The sequence below is a fragment of the Syngnathoides biaculeatus genome, chromosome 14 (assembly GCF_019802595.1).
Source record: "Syngnathoides biaculeatus isolate LvHL_M chromosome 14, ASM1980259v1, whole genome shotgun sequence".
NCBI lineage: Eukaryota > Metazoa > Chordata > Actinopteri > Syngnathiformes > Syngnathidae > Syngnathoides > Syngnathoides biaculeatus.
Genome location: NC_084653.1, coordinates 8,452,994 through 8,471,429, shown reverse-complemented (window position 1 = coordinate 8,471,429; position 18,436 = coordinate 8,452,994). Strand labels below are relative to the sequence as shown.

Here is an 18,436-nt window from a genome sequence, read left to right as displayed (position 1 = left end):
TGAGTCTAAAGTTAGGATTCCACTTCTTGCGTCTCCATACATACAGACATTAAATCTTGAGGTAGTAGGAGAGGAAGTTGTGGTAGTTGTTCAAGAAGTAGAACTAGTGGTAGCATTGGAGGAATTAATGGCAATATACTGTAAGTAATAGGGATGATCGTACTAATCAGCGTAGTCTCGGCAGTAGGGGTAGTCGTGGTGATTGTACAATATTGTGCTACTTTTGGTAGAAATTACTGATGGTGGTCTGATGGAAGTAACATAGCGGTAAAAGTAGTATTAGTAATATTGGTGAAAGTGGTCGTAGTAATGGTAGAACAAGTCGTAGCAGTGGTACCATTCGCCCCTGTCCACTGCGTTGGTGACACCTGATTTAGACTTTTATTTTCCTATACCGGATGTTTTAATTTGTTGACCGGAATTACGTGTCGCCGTTCCAAACTCGTATATAGTCAGCTGACACGATTATCCCAAACCACTGAGTGGGTGAATGGCTGGACGAGTGTTCGGGTGAGTGCCACCTGCTTCACTACATCCAGCCACCCAGGGATTGCTCCAACCTCCTACAGGGGGTGAGGGTTGCTGCTTTCCCCGTGTGGGGCGGTCGCGCATGACCGTAGTAGCAGGATTATGGCGGCCGAAATCGAGCCGCCGCGAGCGCAGGTTCGGAAGCCGTGTTTGCTGAGCAAGATCGACGCCTGCGGGGACGTGGTGAGCGCCGCGGTCATCATCCCAAAGGAAGACGGGGTCATCAGCGTGTCCGAAGACAGGTGAGCCCACCTTCCCCGCTTTGACGCCCTGGCCCGCACCTCCTCTACTCTCGTTTCCTTTGACTCAACCCCCCGCCTGGATGCTTGTTTTCGCCCTTTGCTACGTTATTGACTGAATAATAGTGTCCTGTGTCAGCCGACGTAGTCAGTCTGACCATCTATTTGTCAACATGCTAGTTTAGCGACATGCTAAGTCGTAGTAATATCATTAGCACTAGTTAGCTACTCATTTGCTTCTTCATGTGTGCATTTCTCATTTATATCTACTTTAAATTGATTATTTTAGTTATATGGTCGTATAATTGGCAACACAGACACTATAAATACATTTTCTGGTACTTTATTGCCGGAGATTGGCACGAGAGCTTTATTTATACACTTTGTGGTACTCATACGTATTAAAAATGGGCACAATCATGGGATAGAGGAGTGATATACAAATAAAAGGAGCCTTGGTTTGCAAATCTGTCAAGCATCAAGGATTTTATGCCACTTCTTAAATTGAAAATCAATGTAAATCATTAAAAAAATGTGTGACCAAAACCTTAACTCTTTGGAAGAAAAATGCTTGGATATTTGTGATTATTAGAAACGAAGATATGCTGTTTAGACAGACTATTTTCCGATTTTTTTATTTATTTTTTTTTTTTAATGGTGGCATCTTATCAAAACAATAACAATTTCAAAATCTCCACCGTATAGTTTAATGCACTGATTTCCAACCTTTATAGAGCCAAGGCACATATTTCACAATTGAAAAATCCCACGGCACACCAACAAAAGTAAATGTGACCAAAAATGGATCGATTAATTACTGTATGTACTTCCTGCCATCTAATAGAAGAGGATTTTTTTTGGTTCTCTCTACATTATTTCTTGGATTTATTTATTTTTTTTTTTAAGCAATTATATAAAATTGGATCATTCCCACGGCACACCTGAAGAGTGCTCACAGCACACGAATGTACCCGGCACACTGTTTGGGAATCACTGGTTTAATGCATGTTGTTATCTCCAGTCAAATCAATCACTATAATGCCCCACTTTCTGGTCTTCCCAAAAAGACAATTTCAGTCCTACAATTATTGCAGAATTCCCCAGGACATCTCTTGACCAAGTCCAGAAGTCAGGAGCACATTACACTAATTTTAAAATCCCTGCAGTAGCTTCCTTTTTATGTCAGGATTGATCTTTAAGGTTCTTTTGCTGTATTTTTTTTTTTTTAAGGGTCTTAATGGTCTTGGGCTTTCTTATCTTTGGAGGTACTTTTTCCTATGAACACTTGCAGGCCCCTTAGGTCATCTGATTCTGGCCTTTTTGTTATTCTCAAAGTCAGGACATACACTGACATTGAGGCATTATTCCTCTTTGATGCCCCCACCTGTGGAAAAGCCTGCCGGAGCACCTCAAAGCTGCAGAGAGCAGCCACCCACCTTTTTAATTTAGCTTTTAACAAATATTTTATTTACATTTCAATTTACATTTAAGAATTTTTATTTTTTTTCAGCTCTTTATTTTTTAACATTTTAGTATTATCATATTTTATCATATCTGTTCCGGTTGATTTTAGATGGATTCAGTTGATCATACGATCTTCCACAAACTTTGATCCATTGAAGACATTTTTCGTACTCTGTCTTCTGTTCCGGTTGATTTTAGATGGATTCAATTGATCATGCCATCTTCCACAAAGTTTGATACATCAAAGACATTTTTCGTACTGGGTCTTCGGTTTTGGAAAGGGTACGAATTGAACTCCACCAACTAGCCTTTCAGGATACCTGTCGTCACTATTACAAAGTCCGTGACTACACCTCATAACCATATCTATTGTTAAAGAACCCAAATAAAACGCTAACAAAAGCTATACTGGACCATGCAACGTTGTCTGAGGTAATAGTGGATGCCAACAAGGGGCGTGGTTTATGCAGATTTCTGGCCTCTGATTGGTCAGCAACGCGGATGACACAATTTCTATGGAGGGGTCAATTGAGCTCCTTGCTGGTGTCCTGTGGCTGTGGTCTGCTGTTGCTCTGGGTGCAGACAGCTCCCTGAGATGGTTTTTCCCACTTGGTTCCTTTTTGCCCAGCCGTATGTCATTACATTATTATTTGTATTTTAACTCTGTGTGCGTGCGCGCATGTGTGGGTATCTATCCATGTGGATGAATGACGGGAGGTAATTGAGTTGAACTACTGTATGTAAAGTACTTTGAGATGCATGGCATTGTATTGAAAGCATGCTATGGATAAAGTTTTGATTAGGCTTTAGTTTTCATCCATGATTCTTGAACAGGACAATTCGGGTTTGGATGAAGCGGGACAGTGGCCAATACTGGCCCAGTGTCTACCACACTATGCCCTGTGAGTATACTTTTCTTTTACGTATGTACTGTATACTTGTTATAAATGTGAAAAAAGTACAAAAATGTTGCTTTATTATCAAGTAAATCCACAGTCTTTTGTCGCCACTGACAACCTCTGAGTTCAGTCACTTCCCTTTGAATTTCTCTGGGTGTGAATCATGAATGTTTGCACCCAAGTTAATTTTTACACATTTATAAAGGAATCTAATGAGCAAATAGACACTTGATGCCTCCAAGACTCTCAAATTACGCTATAGCAACTTTGTCTTCTGCGACTACCAAAATAGTCACACATACTGTATTAAAAAAAAAGAATTTTCCTAGTTGTCACTGCCACAAAACATTCATTAAGGGATGGAACAGGTAGTGTTTTAAGTCACATTTTAAAATGTGAGTTATTTTTTACACAAGAAAATAATTTAAAGAATAATAATTTTGGAAACAATGTCTGGATATTTTTGGGTTATAAAATCTATACCTCTTTAAAATAAGTCAGACATTCCTTGAGAAGACATTTTTTTCACAAAAAAATTTGAACTTTATCTATAGAGATGTAATTTCTGGAAAAAGAGATTTTTATTGACCTAAAATGACAAAAAATATTTTCCCCCTAAAAAAACATATTTGAAAAAAATCCAGAGGAAAAATATTCTTGAAAATTACATTATTTTGAACTTACTAAAAAAAAAAAGAATATATCCATAAATTTTCGGAGCCGCTTATCCTCACAAGGGTCACGGGAGTGATGGAGCCTATCCCAGATATCATTGGGTAGGAGGCGGGTTACACCCTGAACTACTTGCCAGGCAATCGCAGGGGACATGGAGACAGACAACAGTCACAATCACAACTATGCGCAATTTAGAGTCCCCAGTTTATGTTGTTTGGGATGTGGGAGGCAACCAGAGTGGCTGGCGAAACCCACGCAGGCACGGGGAGAACATGCGAACTCTACACAGGGTGAAGGTGGGATTTGAACCATGGTCCTCAGAACTGTGAAGCCAACTCTTACAGCTACTCCACTGTGCTGCCAAAAAAAAAAATGATGCAAAAGAAAATGTGGAAAAATAACTTTTGAATAAATCAGAGAAAAAAGTTTAAAAAAATTGGAAAATTATATTGGACTTACCCCAAAAATTTATTTTTCCAAGATTAAAAAAATAGGTAAAATCATTTGGTTATGGGGAAAAAAAAAATGTTTTTACCAAAAATGACTTTCTCAAAACGACTTAAAAAAATGTTGTAATAATACATTGAAAAAAAAACCTTGAAAATTACTGAGAAAAAAGTAAAAAACATTTAATTTATTCAAGTTACAATGTTTTTTATCCTACTAAAACTGTATTTGAAAAAGGTTTCTCCATTGAAAATGCAACTTTTCTATGTATTTTTAAAATTGATAAAATAACTAAATAATAATAAAAAAATTCTCTTTACCTCATCTTTACTCATTGTTTCTTCTAGTTTAACATAAACATGATGGACTCCAATACACCACAACACAGGCACGAATCATACAAAATCTTTCATTCACAAAAATGATATGTTCTCCAAATATGACCAGTTTGATGTCGTTCCCCCTTGTAATGGTTGTAGTTGTTTTGTCACTGAGGAGTAGGGAACCTGTGAAGCACAAAATGTGGTTTTTGTAAACATTTTTTAACAAGAGCACACATGTTTGAGCACGGTGCACACTGCTGTAATTTCAGATGTTTGAACAACACCTAGCTGCTGGGCAATGAAAGGAAACTCTCCTCAGCAACACCTGTGCACCACTGATGTCAGGTGTCACTCTTTAGTTCCACAGGTAGGGCATTCCAGAGTCCTGGAGCCCGAGTAAAGAATGCTTGGTGGCAAATTTTACTTCAAATGTCACCACAATAAAACGTTTTATATAAAACAAAGGTAATTTGCTAATCGTGCAGTGCTGAACTGTCCTTTCATTAAAGCAGAAGTTAAAAAAAAAAAAAAAAAAAAAAAGCATCTCAAAGCAAAATGTGGAGCAATGTGTAGTATATTTAGCACCTAGGATCAATCGTGTTTAATCAAAATTAAAAAGTGTGATTAAAGAAAAACTAATCAGTTGACCCCGTAATCTCTAGTCGGATGTTTCCAATGTGGATAAATGACTGCTTTTGCATCATATAAACGGGCCCCATGTGTTTGGAGAGTGACACTGTCATTTCTTTCCAGTGGGCTCTTTTCTTGACATACAGAAAACATTGTGAAAATGATGGCACTTATTGGCATCTTTTGGGAAAAAATGTTGCTGAAGGAGTTGCAAAAAAATAGCTAATTATAGTAACCAAACTTTTAAGTTTGTAACGGAGAGTCTTATCTCACTGAAGTGAGAAAAAAGGGGAATGAATCTATTTCCAGGCACTTGATTCAAGTTGTTTGTTTGTGCCTCCAGCCTCATGCTCCTGCATGACCTTCAATCCAGAGACCAGACGTCTGTTGGTGGGCATGGACATTGGTACTGTCTGCGTAAGTAGCCTTGATAGAATCAAATATTTATAGTTGCTAAATTTGAAACCTCTTAAGTGTCATACAAGTGCAAAAAGAAGCTAACTACTCTGATGTCATGGTATCCCCAGGAGTTCATCTTGTCTGAGGATTACAATAAGATGACTCCCACGCACACCTACCAGGGTAAGTGTGTGTGTGTGTGTGTGTGTGTGTGTGTGTGTGTGTGTGTGTGTGTGTGTGTGTGTGTGTGTTGTGGTCATTTCTTGTTGTCATCGATATGACTGTATTGGCAGCACACCAGGGCAGAGTGACTGTGGTGTTGTTTGTTCTGGAGATGGAGTGGCTGCTGAGCACTGGCCAGGACAAGACCTTCCTCTGGCATTGCTCGGAGAGTGGACAGCAGCTGGGATCATACCACACCCCAGCCTGGGTGTCTGGACTGCAGTATCCTTCTTCTAGAATAGCTGACTCACAAACTTTTGAACTGATGACTAGCTGCCTGACAAATGGGCTTTATACCAGGGGTCACAAATCGTTTTGAGGCTGAGGGCTACTTCGTGAGCACTAGCACCTTAAATGGTCCTCGAGGGATACCATGTGCCTGTGGGCACCGTGGTGGTGACACCTGCTTTACACGATCAGGATTTTTACGACTGGTCATTGATCACTGATCAGCAATGCAGGTTTGCGATGGTTAGGCAATTCGGAACAAACCCTGACACTGGTCATACAGAGATTGAACAGCCCATATCAGGGAATTCGGTACCTCATATTCCCGAAGCACCCCAACAGGACTCCCTGAGGGACACTGTTGAACGCTCTCTCCAAGGCCACAAAACATATGTACACTGGTTGGGTGAACTCCTATGCACCCGAGAGGACCCTCCGAGGGTGTAGTGCTGCTCCACTATTTCACGGCCAGGACGAAAACCACACTCGTCCTCCTGAATCTGGGATTCGACTTCCCGATGGACACTCCTCACCAGCACCCCTGAATAGACCTTCCTGGGGAGGCTGAGGAGTCTGATTTCCCCCTTTAGTTGGAACACACCCTCCGGTCCCCCTTCTTAAAAAGGGGGACTACAACCCCAGTTTGCTAATACAGAGGCACTGTCCCTGATGTTCACCCGATGTCACGTTCTTCCCAATCATGCCCTTCTACTGTAGGCCTCAGTGTCATTGCCCTCATGACCTTTGAAGTACCCTGGCGGAACGCTGGAGTCCCTAGAAGGAACACTCTCTAGCACCCCCTCTAAGCACTCGAAAAGGGTGGGTATTCTGAACGGCTGTGTGGTGCATTGGAACAAACAGCAGTCTGGACTCGTACTTCCACCTAAAAGCGGAGGGAAGCTACCCGTTCATCCACCGGGGTAAACCCCCAAGGCACAGGCACCAAGGCGGGGACAGTAAATATAGCACTGCTCGGTGTCTCTCACTGTGGGGAAACTCCAGAGTGGAAGAGTGTCCAACGCCTCTCAAGAGGAATGGTACCAGAGCCCAAGCGATGTGTAGAGGTGAGTCTGACTATATCTAGTCCAAATCTCTCTTGACCTCACACACCTATCTCGAGCTCCTTCCCTGCCAGAGGGGTGACATTCCACGTCCCTCGACCCAGGTTCTGTAGCCGGGGATCAAATCGCCAGGATCACTACCTTCAACTACCACCTAGCTTACACAGCTAACTATTAACTACTAACTAACAATGTGACTTTGACTACTTTTATGACTGACTATTGGCTAAATAAGGCAATAACTGACAGGCTGACTGTCACTGATCGACTGTGAAACTGATTATTTGACTGGCTGATGAGATGGGTGTTGTGTCTCTTATATTCTTTGCCTTCTTCTTAACCTAATTCTCTCAGATTCGATGTTGAGACTCGACACGCCTTTGTCGGCGATCAGTCGGGTCAGGTGACCATCCTGAAGGTGGAGCAGGACAGCTGCAGCCTGGTGACCACTTTCAAGGGACACACTGGTACGTACGCACGCACACCATGTACCAGTGATGAAAGTCCTCTGGATTTTCCCGGAATTCTAGATTTTTAAATTTTCATGAAAATTGCTACGGGAAATTGAGGAAAAATTGCCTAAAATTTAATCCAGTTGTTAGTTGACAACATTGAACGAACATGCGTTTGAGTTCGTTGTTTTGATTTCACAAGCATAGCCATGTTGAGGCACTAACACTAGTAACAGTAACGCCCCTCCCCTCGCATTCTCTCAAGACGTCGCTTATTTTGTGTGGTCTTGACATTAATTTACGTTTTTATTTCATAAACGTTAACTAAACAAGCCTACTCCAAAACAACCGGTACTCACGCCGGAAACAGGAAATGTTAACCGTACTGAGCATGTACGAACGCGCATGTTCAGAACTGCTTCACGTAATGTGAGCGCATTTACATCAAAAGTCGTCAACATAATGAGGCATGTCAAACGAAATTCAGTTACACCAGGGGTGCTCATTGCATCGATCGCGAGGCAGTGTGACGGCGTTAAAAAAAACCCCAAAAAAACAGACTATCAGCCACCTCGTCGCTTGATTCAGGTGTGGCCAATAAGTCGAGTGCATGCACATAAAGGCGCGTTCTAGCAAAATATGATTTTGTGCTATCCAGTGATAGGGGGATGGGGGGCAAACAAATCTGGGCTTGGCCCTTAGGGAACTTCTGCCCAATTTGTATTTATTTATTTATTTTTTGGGGTCAAGACTTTTTTACTTTCAATTTTTGTCTGAATTTTGTTCACAGATATTGCCAGAATGCACCACAGCCATCCATTAAAAAAAAAAAAAATTTTTTTTTTTTTTTGAGTTTGTAAAAACAAGACACCAACAGCAAACATTTTCCACTACAGTTCCATCTTCTAGAGCTGATGGAATCTGTCTTTTTGGCTCTAGTGTAAAATTTCTCAATGTGCAACTGTCACTGGATCTGCACCAACATAAAATGGCTTCTTCTTTGTCTTATTTACCTCTGTTTTAGTGCATATTAGAAAATGTTGTTTTGGAATAATCGTACTAACTGATTAACTGACTAACAGCTCGCTAACAGACTGGCTAAATGCCAAACTAACTGTCTCTAATTAACTGACCAATCAACTGACTGACTCTGTATCATAAATTTCAAAGTGTAGGCTTGGGGGCCAGATTTTGTGTTCCACATCATTTTATGTGGCCCCCAAAAGGAAATCATGTGCGTGGCCTTTGTTTCTTGATAAAATGCCCAAATTGCAAAGAGTCTTCAATTTTAATAACGTTGAGATACTGCAAGCAATTTGGTAACCAGTATCTCTTTTAAAATGAATTAAATATTAGCTTTTCTTTTTGTTTTTACTGGCTAATGACTTCAAAAGTAGTTATACATCAATTTGATGTGTATTATAATATGAGGCAATCCTAAATTTATAAGGGGTCAGTCATAACGGCCCTCCAAGGAAAACATTACGACATGACCTCTGACAAAAAATGTTTTAGAATCGTGGTCGAAATAAGAATCAGGCAGACCGTGTGACTCGTTCACTAACTAATGGGTAATCTAAATGATGCACTGTCTGTCTGAACGATCAACTGATAAGAGGACTTTTTTAACTGACTGACTGACTAACTAAAAAAGTAACTGACCGATTATTTGACTTATCGACTATGCTGACTAGCTAATTGATTATCTACTTGACATTAAACGAAACATATTCTCAGACGCTCTGAGTGACTGGCTATGTGATTTACTGACTGACTGACTAATGGAGTGAATGAAAAACTGATCATCAGACTGACTGAGTTTCTGACTGACCGACCAACTGACTGACTGACTGACTGACTCACTAACTCGATAACTCAAATATATATATTTTTTGCACAGGTTGTATTTAAATGACATCTTGTTTAAATAGCTCTGGAGGTAATCAAGCTTGGGTGTGGTCAGTGAAAATGAACTGTTTCACAAAAAACGTGATTCATTTATTTATTTATGATTTAACAAGGGGGCAATTACTTTTTCCACACAGAGCCACGTAGTTTTGAATAGTTATCTTTTCCTAAAATAAAATTATTTCACAACTGTATGTTATATTTCGTATATTTTTGTCTGAAACATTAGTTTAACGATCTTAAATTTAAAACTGGGGAAACTATGATAAAATAAACATTTGTGAAGGTGGCAAATATTATCTGACTGACTTACTAACTATCTGACAGACCTGTGGCCTCACTTCAATGCTGCATTGCACAAAACCGGGCCTAAATGTTGTTTATTTATATGTGCTCTCCAATTTCCTGGAAACTAGTTCAGGGTGTACCCTGCCTCTTGCCCAGAGTCAGTTGGGATAGGCTCCAGCACACCCACAACCCTTGTAAGGATCAGCGGTACGGAAAACTGGATAAATGGATGGAAAAGTTTGAACAGTGTTTTTCCGGTTTCATATCGTTTCTCACTCGTGTTGCGGTCTCCATTTTCACCCATTACACCACTACATTGAAGAACAGCCTATAATATTATGATTGGTTGTATGATTTAAATGTGGTAAACTGACATAATTTTCACTCTTCTCAAAAACAACAACATTAAGTAAATTGTAAAGACTTTTGTAATAGTATTTCATTTTTACTGATAGGGGCAAATTCCCTACTGGTCTTGTATGCACGATTTCATGAGTTTTGGGCCATACGCCATTTTCAGCTTTTGTGCATTCATACATGTTTTCTAAAATCCTATCGACTCTTTGATGAGTGAGGCCCAAGACGATTATTTGATTGACTGGGTCACTATGTAACTGAGTAACTCAAGTGCTATTTAAATGCTAAACGGACTAACTAACTGAATTTCTGACTGATTGTCTAACTGACTGATTCAACTAAATGACTATCTGACTAACTAACCATCTGAAGGTCTGACTAAGGGAACGAGTGACCGTCTTACAAAACATAAACCACAGGAGCTTGCCCTTTTATGAGTCATGAATCAACGTTTATCGTTCAGGACAGTTGTGTAGATTATCTCTGTATAAGTGTGTGGACTGTGACCTTTAGGATGGTGTGGGATAAAAAAAAAAATCAGACCCAACTCAGCACATTTAAACAATGGCCTTGTTCTGTAATGTGTTCAGTTTTGGCAGAGGACAGCATGGTACTGTGTATGAAATAAGAGTAGCCCACCCTTTTTTCAGGTAACGTGACTGCACTGTGCTGGGACCCCGTCCAGAGGGTTCTGTTCTCGGGCAGCTCGGACCACTCCATTATTATGTGGGATATAGGCGGGCGCAAAGGCACCGCCATCGAACTGCAAGGACACAAGTAAGTGTACAAAGTGTCTGTTTTCACTCTTTCTCTCTAGATTTCATATGTATTGGCAATAGGTGTAATTTTATTATAGCAGTACAAAACATTGTGGTATGCACCCCAAGTGATACCCTGCTGACACCCTCCAACTGTTTGCGAAGTTGTTAGCAGCGGGCTGAAACCTTATAGCTCCAAATTTGGTCAATGTCATTTTATGACAAATCTAGTGATCCCTCTTCATGTTTTTAAATTGTTGACCAATATAAAGTGGCCTGATTTCTTTGACAATGTATTTGTAATGGTTCAACAAATATGCTTTGAATTGGGTTTCTTGAAAATTGATGATTTTAGAGATAATAGGATTCCACTTGACACCAGTGAAATGTTTACTGTGTTTTAGTTTAATACACAAATATTGAAAAAGTAGACAGACATTTGAAAAAGACATCACTGACAAAATGAAAATAATATATAATTATTCACCCAACGTACTACACAAAAAATTAACATTAGAGGAAAGCAAAAATATATTGGAACAACAGTTTTATAAAAACACATATTAAAGTGCTACTGACATCCATATATACATTTTAAATTAGATATTATGAAAACTACATATCATATTTAATATTACTTCAATGTCTATACGAGGGGGAAAAAGAAAGAGAGAGCAAAGCGTGTCATTCATGCGCAAAGTTGCGGAAGTCTCACTAGACATCCCACTGGCAGCCATATTACCTGCAACATCATTTACAGATGTCACGCTGGGACAGTCGCATTGCGCCACCTGCTGTGGGAGACGAAAAACCAAGATTTTCGGATTTTTCCGACGCCCCTTCCTACACGGAAGCTCTCTTCGAAGAAGAGAACATCTCACAATCGAGTGAAGTAACCGGGGCAATCTTACCCTATCGTTTCAAGCCATATTTAGATGATATGCGGATCACTTCTAACAAAAGACTCCCTGACAGTATGTTTGACAGTATGTAGCGTAGTCAGGAGGACGCATGCCGGGCGAAGTAACTACTTCAGGGGTGCCCAGACACCGGTGGGCGGGGAATATTGCCTTTCTCCTCCTGCACACGGCCAAACCACCTCTCCATCCAATCCGCCTCCGAGGCGGTGATGAACAATGTCGGCCTCGGCGGCGGCGATGAATGGCACCGGCCTGCGCACATCGACACATTTAGCACCCCTGATCTACGGACTTTAAGTTATGATGCAGCTCTTTTGTTACGTTCTGAGAGAAGGATTACGTTGTCCTCCCCAACTATTTATTTTTTTTTTAGTAGCTGTATACACACCTACCTGTCATTTGGAACCCATGAAGCTCTGGTCCTTTGCACCAGTGCAATCCATTTTTCACAACGAACCGGGTCTTTTTTAAATTATTATTATTAAAAACATACTAAAAATCATGCTACGTGTCAGTAGCACTTAGAGCATTAAAATACTAGAAAAAAATACAGAAAAAAGTATATAATTATTAAGGAAAAGGAAAATTAAAATACTACACAAACACTTTTAGAGGACAAAAATATTTCAAAATATAAGAATGTTTGAAAAAAAAAACTGTAAAATGTGCTATAAGACAACAAAAACAATATAGGGAAGATATTAAAATAAAAATATGAAAATAGCCCAAAAATACAATACAATATAGGAAAAGAATAGAGAAAATGTTAAAATATTACATAAGAATGGAGGAAAAATACAGCAATATGAGGAATAAAATATAAAAAAAAATGTATAACTTGTAAAAGAATACAAAGATACCAGGAAATTAGTTTGAAAGAGATAAAAATAATATATATATATATATATATATATATTATAATGTATAAAAAATAAAATACAACCATTGCAAAAAATATCAATGTAAACTTCCAATAATAAAAACTAATAATAGATGAAAAATAAACACTAAAATAGAATAAACTAAATTGTCATCACCTATTGTCATGCATTTTTATTTTATGCAATGGTGACCATGTTGTACATGTGTTGTTGTCAAATACGGATTTTGTGTGTGTGTGTGTGTGTGTGTGTGTGTGTGTGTGTGTGTGTGTGTGTGCGCGCGCGCGCGCGCGCGACAGCGACAAGTGCAGGGCTTGTGTTATGCCTCCCACACTCGCCAGCTCATCTCGTGTAGTTCTGATGGCAGCATCGTCATCTGGAACATGGACGTGACACGACAAGAGGTAAAAGTGACTGACATGGGTGCTTCTTATCAGTGCATTTATATGTAGTCTTTGTTTATGTGTGTAGACCCCAGAATGGCTTGACAGTGACTCGTGTCAAAAGTGTGAACAGCCTTTTTTCTGGAACTTCAAACAGATGTGGGACAGCAAGAAGATCGGGCTGCGGCAGGTACAAAAAAACTGTTTCCTTTAGCCAGTAATAGAAACGGGCTTTTACTATACCAAAAGAAATGGAGCCTGGATGTCTTCAGGTAGCTGTCCTCTCAGCAGTCTCTTATTTTGCTTCTGATAAATTACTCTGAGATTAGATTTGAGACGGTAGGTCATTTAGAAGTTATTGCAGTTAAAATGTCCTCGGGCATGGTACTAAAAGGACTTCGGTAAGGTATCAAAACCCTGAGCAAGGTGTTCTTTTGGTCCCTGAAAAATTACCTCAGGTTTAAAGTTTAATTTAAAGGAAGATAGTTCCTGGACCTCTCCAATATACCTATCCCTCTAGTGAGTTCTTCTTCTTCTTCTTCTTCTTGGAGACTGTAGGTCACGTGTGTATGTTTTTAGCCATGACTGGTTTGTCTATTGTCGTTGTCTAAAAAAGTAATCTATTATGGCATTTACAAAGAATAAGTAATTTTGTTAATCCTAATTTGGCTAAAACAGGAAAGTTTTAGTGGCTGAAATAAGTATTTAATCTTATTTGTTCTACTTTCTTTGTATGTATAGATTACTTGGGTTTTGCCCAACATCTGGTCACTAACACCTTTTGAAGTATACTTACTGAGAAAAATTGTGACGTGTTCAATGAATATTCATAGGTAGTGGCCCGACATAGTGCCCAATTGGCCGCATTCCACCGTTAATATTGGACCCTCCCGAACTTCCTGCTGTCGAAATGCATTCGGGTAGGGCACCAAAAGGAAGGAAGGGAGGTGGTTTCTGGACCTTTCCAAGGAACCTAACCCTTGACCAGGGATCTTTGTTTGAGGCCCAATAAATTAGTCCATGGCTGCTTTTTTTTTTTTTTCTTTTTTTTTTACGATTTGTGTGATACAGCTGCAAATAAGTATTTAAACACCTGAGAAAACCAATGTTAATATTTGGTAGAGTAGCCTTTGTTTGCAATTACAGAGGTCAAACATTTCTTGTAGTTGTTCACCAGGTTTGCATACACTGCAGGAGGCATTTTGGACCACTGGCCACACAGCTCTTCTCTAGATTAGACAGGTTTCTGGCCTGTCGCTGGGAAACATAGAGTAGAGAACACGATGCTACCACCCCCATGCTTCACAGTAGGGATGGTGTTCTTGGGATGTAATTCATCGTTCGTGTTCCTCCAAACACGGTTAGTGGAATTATTACCAAAAAGTTCTGTTTTGGTCTCATCTGACCTCAAAACTTTCTCCCATATCTCCTCTGTATCATCCAAATGGTCATTGGCAAACTTAAGATGAGCCTTAACATGTGCTGGTTTAAGCAGGTGAGCCATCCGTACCATATATGATTTTACATTACCAACATTCACCTTGGAAACGGTGGTCCCAGCTCTTTTCAGGTCAATGACCAAGATTGATTCCTCACCTTTCTAAGGCTCATTGAGACTCCATGAGGTGATATCTTGCATGGGGCTCCACTCCGATTGAGATTGCCCGTCATGTTTAGCTTCTTCCATTTTCTAATGATTGCTCCAACAGTGGACCTTTTTTCATTCACCAAGCTGCTTGGAAATTTCTCCGTAGGCCTTTCCAGCCGTGTGGAGTTGTACAATTTACTCTCTGGTGTGTTTGGACAGCTCTTTGGTCTTGGCCATGTTAAAAGTTTGAGTCTTATCGATTGTTTTGGGTGGACATGTCTTTATGCAACTAAGGACCTCACACAGGTGCATCTGATTCAGGATAATACATGGAGTAGAGGTGGACTTTTTAAGGAGGACTAACAGGTCTTTGAGGGTCAGAATTCTAGCTGATAGGTGTTCAAATACTTATTTGCAGCTGTAGCATGCAAATAAATCGTTAAAAAAATCATACATTGTGATTTCTGGATTTTTCTTTTTTGATTCTCTCTCACAGTGGACATGCACCTACGATGAAAATTTCAGACCCCTCCATCATTTCTAATTGGGAGAACTAGCAATGTAGCAGGGTGTTCAAATACTTATTTTCTTCACTGTAACTCCAGAACTAGATTTTAGGCAATTGGTCTTTCAGATGTTCCTGCAGTCAAAATGTACTTGGATAAGGAACCACAATGAAGTGAGCTTTCCCCAAAGAAGTAAGCCCCTTTGCAGGGTCTTCTTTTGGGTTCCCATAACTTCTCTAGGGATTAAATATAGCACTGTAAATGTGGTCTCACTGAAATGATATCCCTTTTTGCTTCTGTCTCTTCATGATTCAGCATCACTGCAGGAAATGTGGCCAGGCTCTTTGCGGCAAGTGCTCGTCTAAGCGCTCCACCATTCCACTCATGGGCTTTGAGTTTGAGGTGCGCGTGTGCGACGGCTGCTACGCCTCCATCACAGACGAAGAGTAAGTATGATGCTACCCTCCGCTGGCCATTTTTCCTCAAGACACCCCCTTTTACGCATTGTCCATTTTGTGTCCTCTCCCAGTCGCGCTCCCACGGCGACCTTTCATGACAGCAAACATGCCATTGTGTACTTGCACTACGAGCCTACCACCGGATGCCTGCTCACCTCTGGCACCGACAAGGTGGTCAAGGTAGACCGGAAATTCTGAGCACTGTTTTTGGAAGGATTGAGAAATGGCGAAAAGAGTTAACATTATTGTGTATGTGTTGCTCAGCTTTGGGACATGACGCCCGTGGTATCATGACGTTGCTCCTACAGCCAGGAAAAGGTTGGCACGCCAACGGCAGGATGGCAGCCATCAGCCTCAAACAGGACGTGATGGGAGTTGGAGGCCATTTTTGATGGTCACTATTAATGGGTGCACGTTTGTAAGATCCACACAACAGTTGTGTACAGTTTATTTATTATTCAAGTGGTGTGTAAATGTAATGGCATAAAACACACACTCATGAATCAGCAGCAGGTCTAATCTGATGTCAATTTTACTGTTTGATTGTGTTGAAACTGTATGTTAGTTCACTGGAATACTGTCCAAAGATGGGAAAATATATTTATTTTAATTTTCAGTACATGTTTTTCAAAATCAAAAGTCTTCTTGAAATGACTCACAAGGAAGATAGAATCTGCATTCCACAAACTCAAGTTAATTTCCCTCGCTAAAACTTTGTGAAGGGGGCCGAAATAAAGTTGTGGAAACTTTTTCGTTCTTGGTACTTTGCAGTTCCAAAAATGTAAATGTTTCAGTAGCTGTAGAGGCCCTCAAAAAGGCTCCGAGGTGTGTTGAAAGTACTACCATCTTCCTAGTTTATTCCTAGCAGGGAAAAACTGAAATTCTTACAAACTCGACAGCTTCTATCTTGCTTATACTAAAACACAAAGTAGCCTTCTGGAAAAGCAAAAACATAAGTACGGTAACCATGGTTTAAAAACTACAAGACAAATATATTTCCTGACCTGAATTTCTAATGATCTCCCAGAACGAAATTCTTCAAATGTTCCTAGTTCTGCAATTAAGTTTCCTGCTATTGTAATGCTCTTCAAGCAACTAGCTGTTGAAGTACTAAGCAGCAGTGATGGGGTAGCCAAAGTAAGGAAGTTGGTTGATGGGCCTGTCAAAGTACTTACCATGCCCCCCTAAATCCCTCAGAGGGAAATTTATTTTTTTTGGCATCCCAAATTGATGACATAGAATTAAAGAGTTATAAGTAAAGTGGAAGGGCACCAAAACAAAGGGACACTGTGGTGTGTTGATTGGTTGGAATGAGCTGCTATCATTTCATGTAAGTCTCAATATGTGAATGTAAAACTCAACATTATGAGATGGGACATTCATAAGAGGTTGACAGAAAATTTACAAAATAAAATTTTAAACGTGAGGTTGTTTTTTTGTTTTTTTTTTTTTTTTTTTTTTTTGGGAGGGTGGGGTGAGGGTGAACATGTTTGAAGAACTGATTACACGTGAACAATATATTAAAGGAGCACAAAAAGACCCTCACAAATTAAAGTGTCATGTTTGAGTTCCATTTCTTTCTTGTTAGTGTTCTTATCCTCTTAATAGGGATAATTTTCTGTTTAAACAAACACATTTACTGACTGCATGTATGGACGGATGGTAAAGTGGGGAAAACTACGTGCGCTGAGGTTTATGATTGGTGAGGCACTGACTACAACAGAATCAGATCCAAAAACATGAACACAAAATAGAAGATGAGCCTATATTTCAAATTTGACCAGAATTGAAACATTTTGTTTTTAAATGTTTTGGATGCTTCAAATAATTGGACACTGTTCAACAATATGATGGCAAGACAAGAATATTTAATATAAAGTCTGTGGCTCTGCAAGTAAAATTCTCAGGGAGCTCGATGAAGCTGGACTCAATACTGTCACATGCTGGTTGTGGCACCGCACTTCGAGTGTCTTTGCTTGTCCATAGTAAATGTCACACACTTTCATTCAGTTCATTTAAACCTCCGTAAGTGGAGCACATGTGTGATGAAATATATATTATGTGATCTAATTATGAAGCCACAGTCCATGAGAGAGCTGAATCAATGTGACTCGGAGCTGCGCTTCCTATGCATTTGAACAGGAAATATGAAAATTCAGCTATTTTAATGACAAAATCATTGAAATTATTGGACTGAAAAAAAAAAGTCAAGTACAGACCACTGAACTAAAATGGAACAATTAAACCTTTTTTTTTATATGTGGTGAAAAGTGATTATTTGCTAAAAATAAAATTTATCAGTTTGAACATTATCTTGTCTTTGTAGTATATGAAATTAATTAGGTTAAACATGCATCCAACCATTTTCTTAGCTGATTATCCTCACAACGGTCAGGGGGGGAGTGCTGGAGCCTATCCCAGCTTTCAACGGTCAGGAGGTGGGGTACACCGAACTGGTTGCCAGTCAATCAAAGGGCACATCGAGACAAACAGCCACAGTCACAATCACACCTAGAGGCAATTTAGAGTGTCCAATTACTGTTGCATGTTTTTGGGATGTGCGAGGAAACCGGAGTACCCAGAGAAAGCCCATGCAGGCATGGGGAGAACATGCAACCTCCACACAGGTGGGGCGGGGATTGAACCCGGGACCTCAGAACTGTGAGTCCAACACTTTCCAGCTGATCTACTGTGCCACCTCAGTTCAACATGATTTGCAAATCATTGTTTTTAACACAACATCCCATCTTCACTGAAATTTGGGTTGTGTGTCTTTGTATTTTGTTAGTGTCTATTGCAAATAAAACTGAAAATGACTAACT

The 18,436-nt window shown here is 39.9% G+C and overlaps 1 protein-coding gene across 1 annotated transcript; it reads left to right on the top strand.

Annotated features, from left to right (window-relative positions):
• Positions 1-428: 428 nt before the first annotated feature.
• On the top strand, positions 429-17,040 carry wdfy2 (WD repeat and FYVE domain containing 2). Its single transcript, XM_061842024.1, has 13 exons — positions 429-770; positions 3,066-3,133; positions 5,549-5,622; positions 5,733-5,787; positions 5,898-6,048; positions 7,470-7,582; positions 10,771-10,897; position 11,559; positions 12,979-13,083; positions 13,151-13,252; positions 15,472-15,602; positions 15,686-15,794; positions 15,879-17,040. The coding sequence occupies exons 1-13, from the start codon at positions 631-633 to the stop codon at positions 15,906-15,908; spliced, it is 1,206 nt and encodes a 401-aa protein (XP_061698008.1). The 5' UTR covers positions 429-630; the 3' UTR covers positions 15,909-17,040.
• The last annotated feature ends 1,396 nt before the right edge of the window (positions 17,041-18,436 follow it).

What these genes read in the sequence shown, in the direction of transcription:
- wdfy2 (XM_061842024.1), top strand. Translation starts at nt 631, where the DNA reads ATGGCGGCCGAAATCGAGCCGCCGCGAGCGCAGGTTCGGAAGCCGTGT. An exon ending in TGGACGTGACACGACAAGAG is followed by an intron (nt 13,084 to 13,150) that starts GTAAAAGTGACT and finishes TTATGTGTGTAG; the next exon opens with ACCCCAGAATGGCTTGACAG. An exon ending in GCCTCCATCACAGACGAAGA is followed by an intron (nt 15,603 to 15,685) that starts GTAAGTATGATG and finishes GTCCTCTCCCAG; the next exon opens with TCGCGCTCCCACGGCGACCT.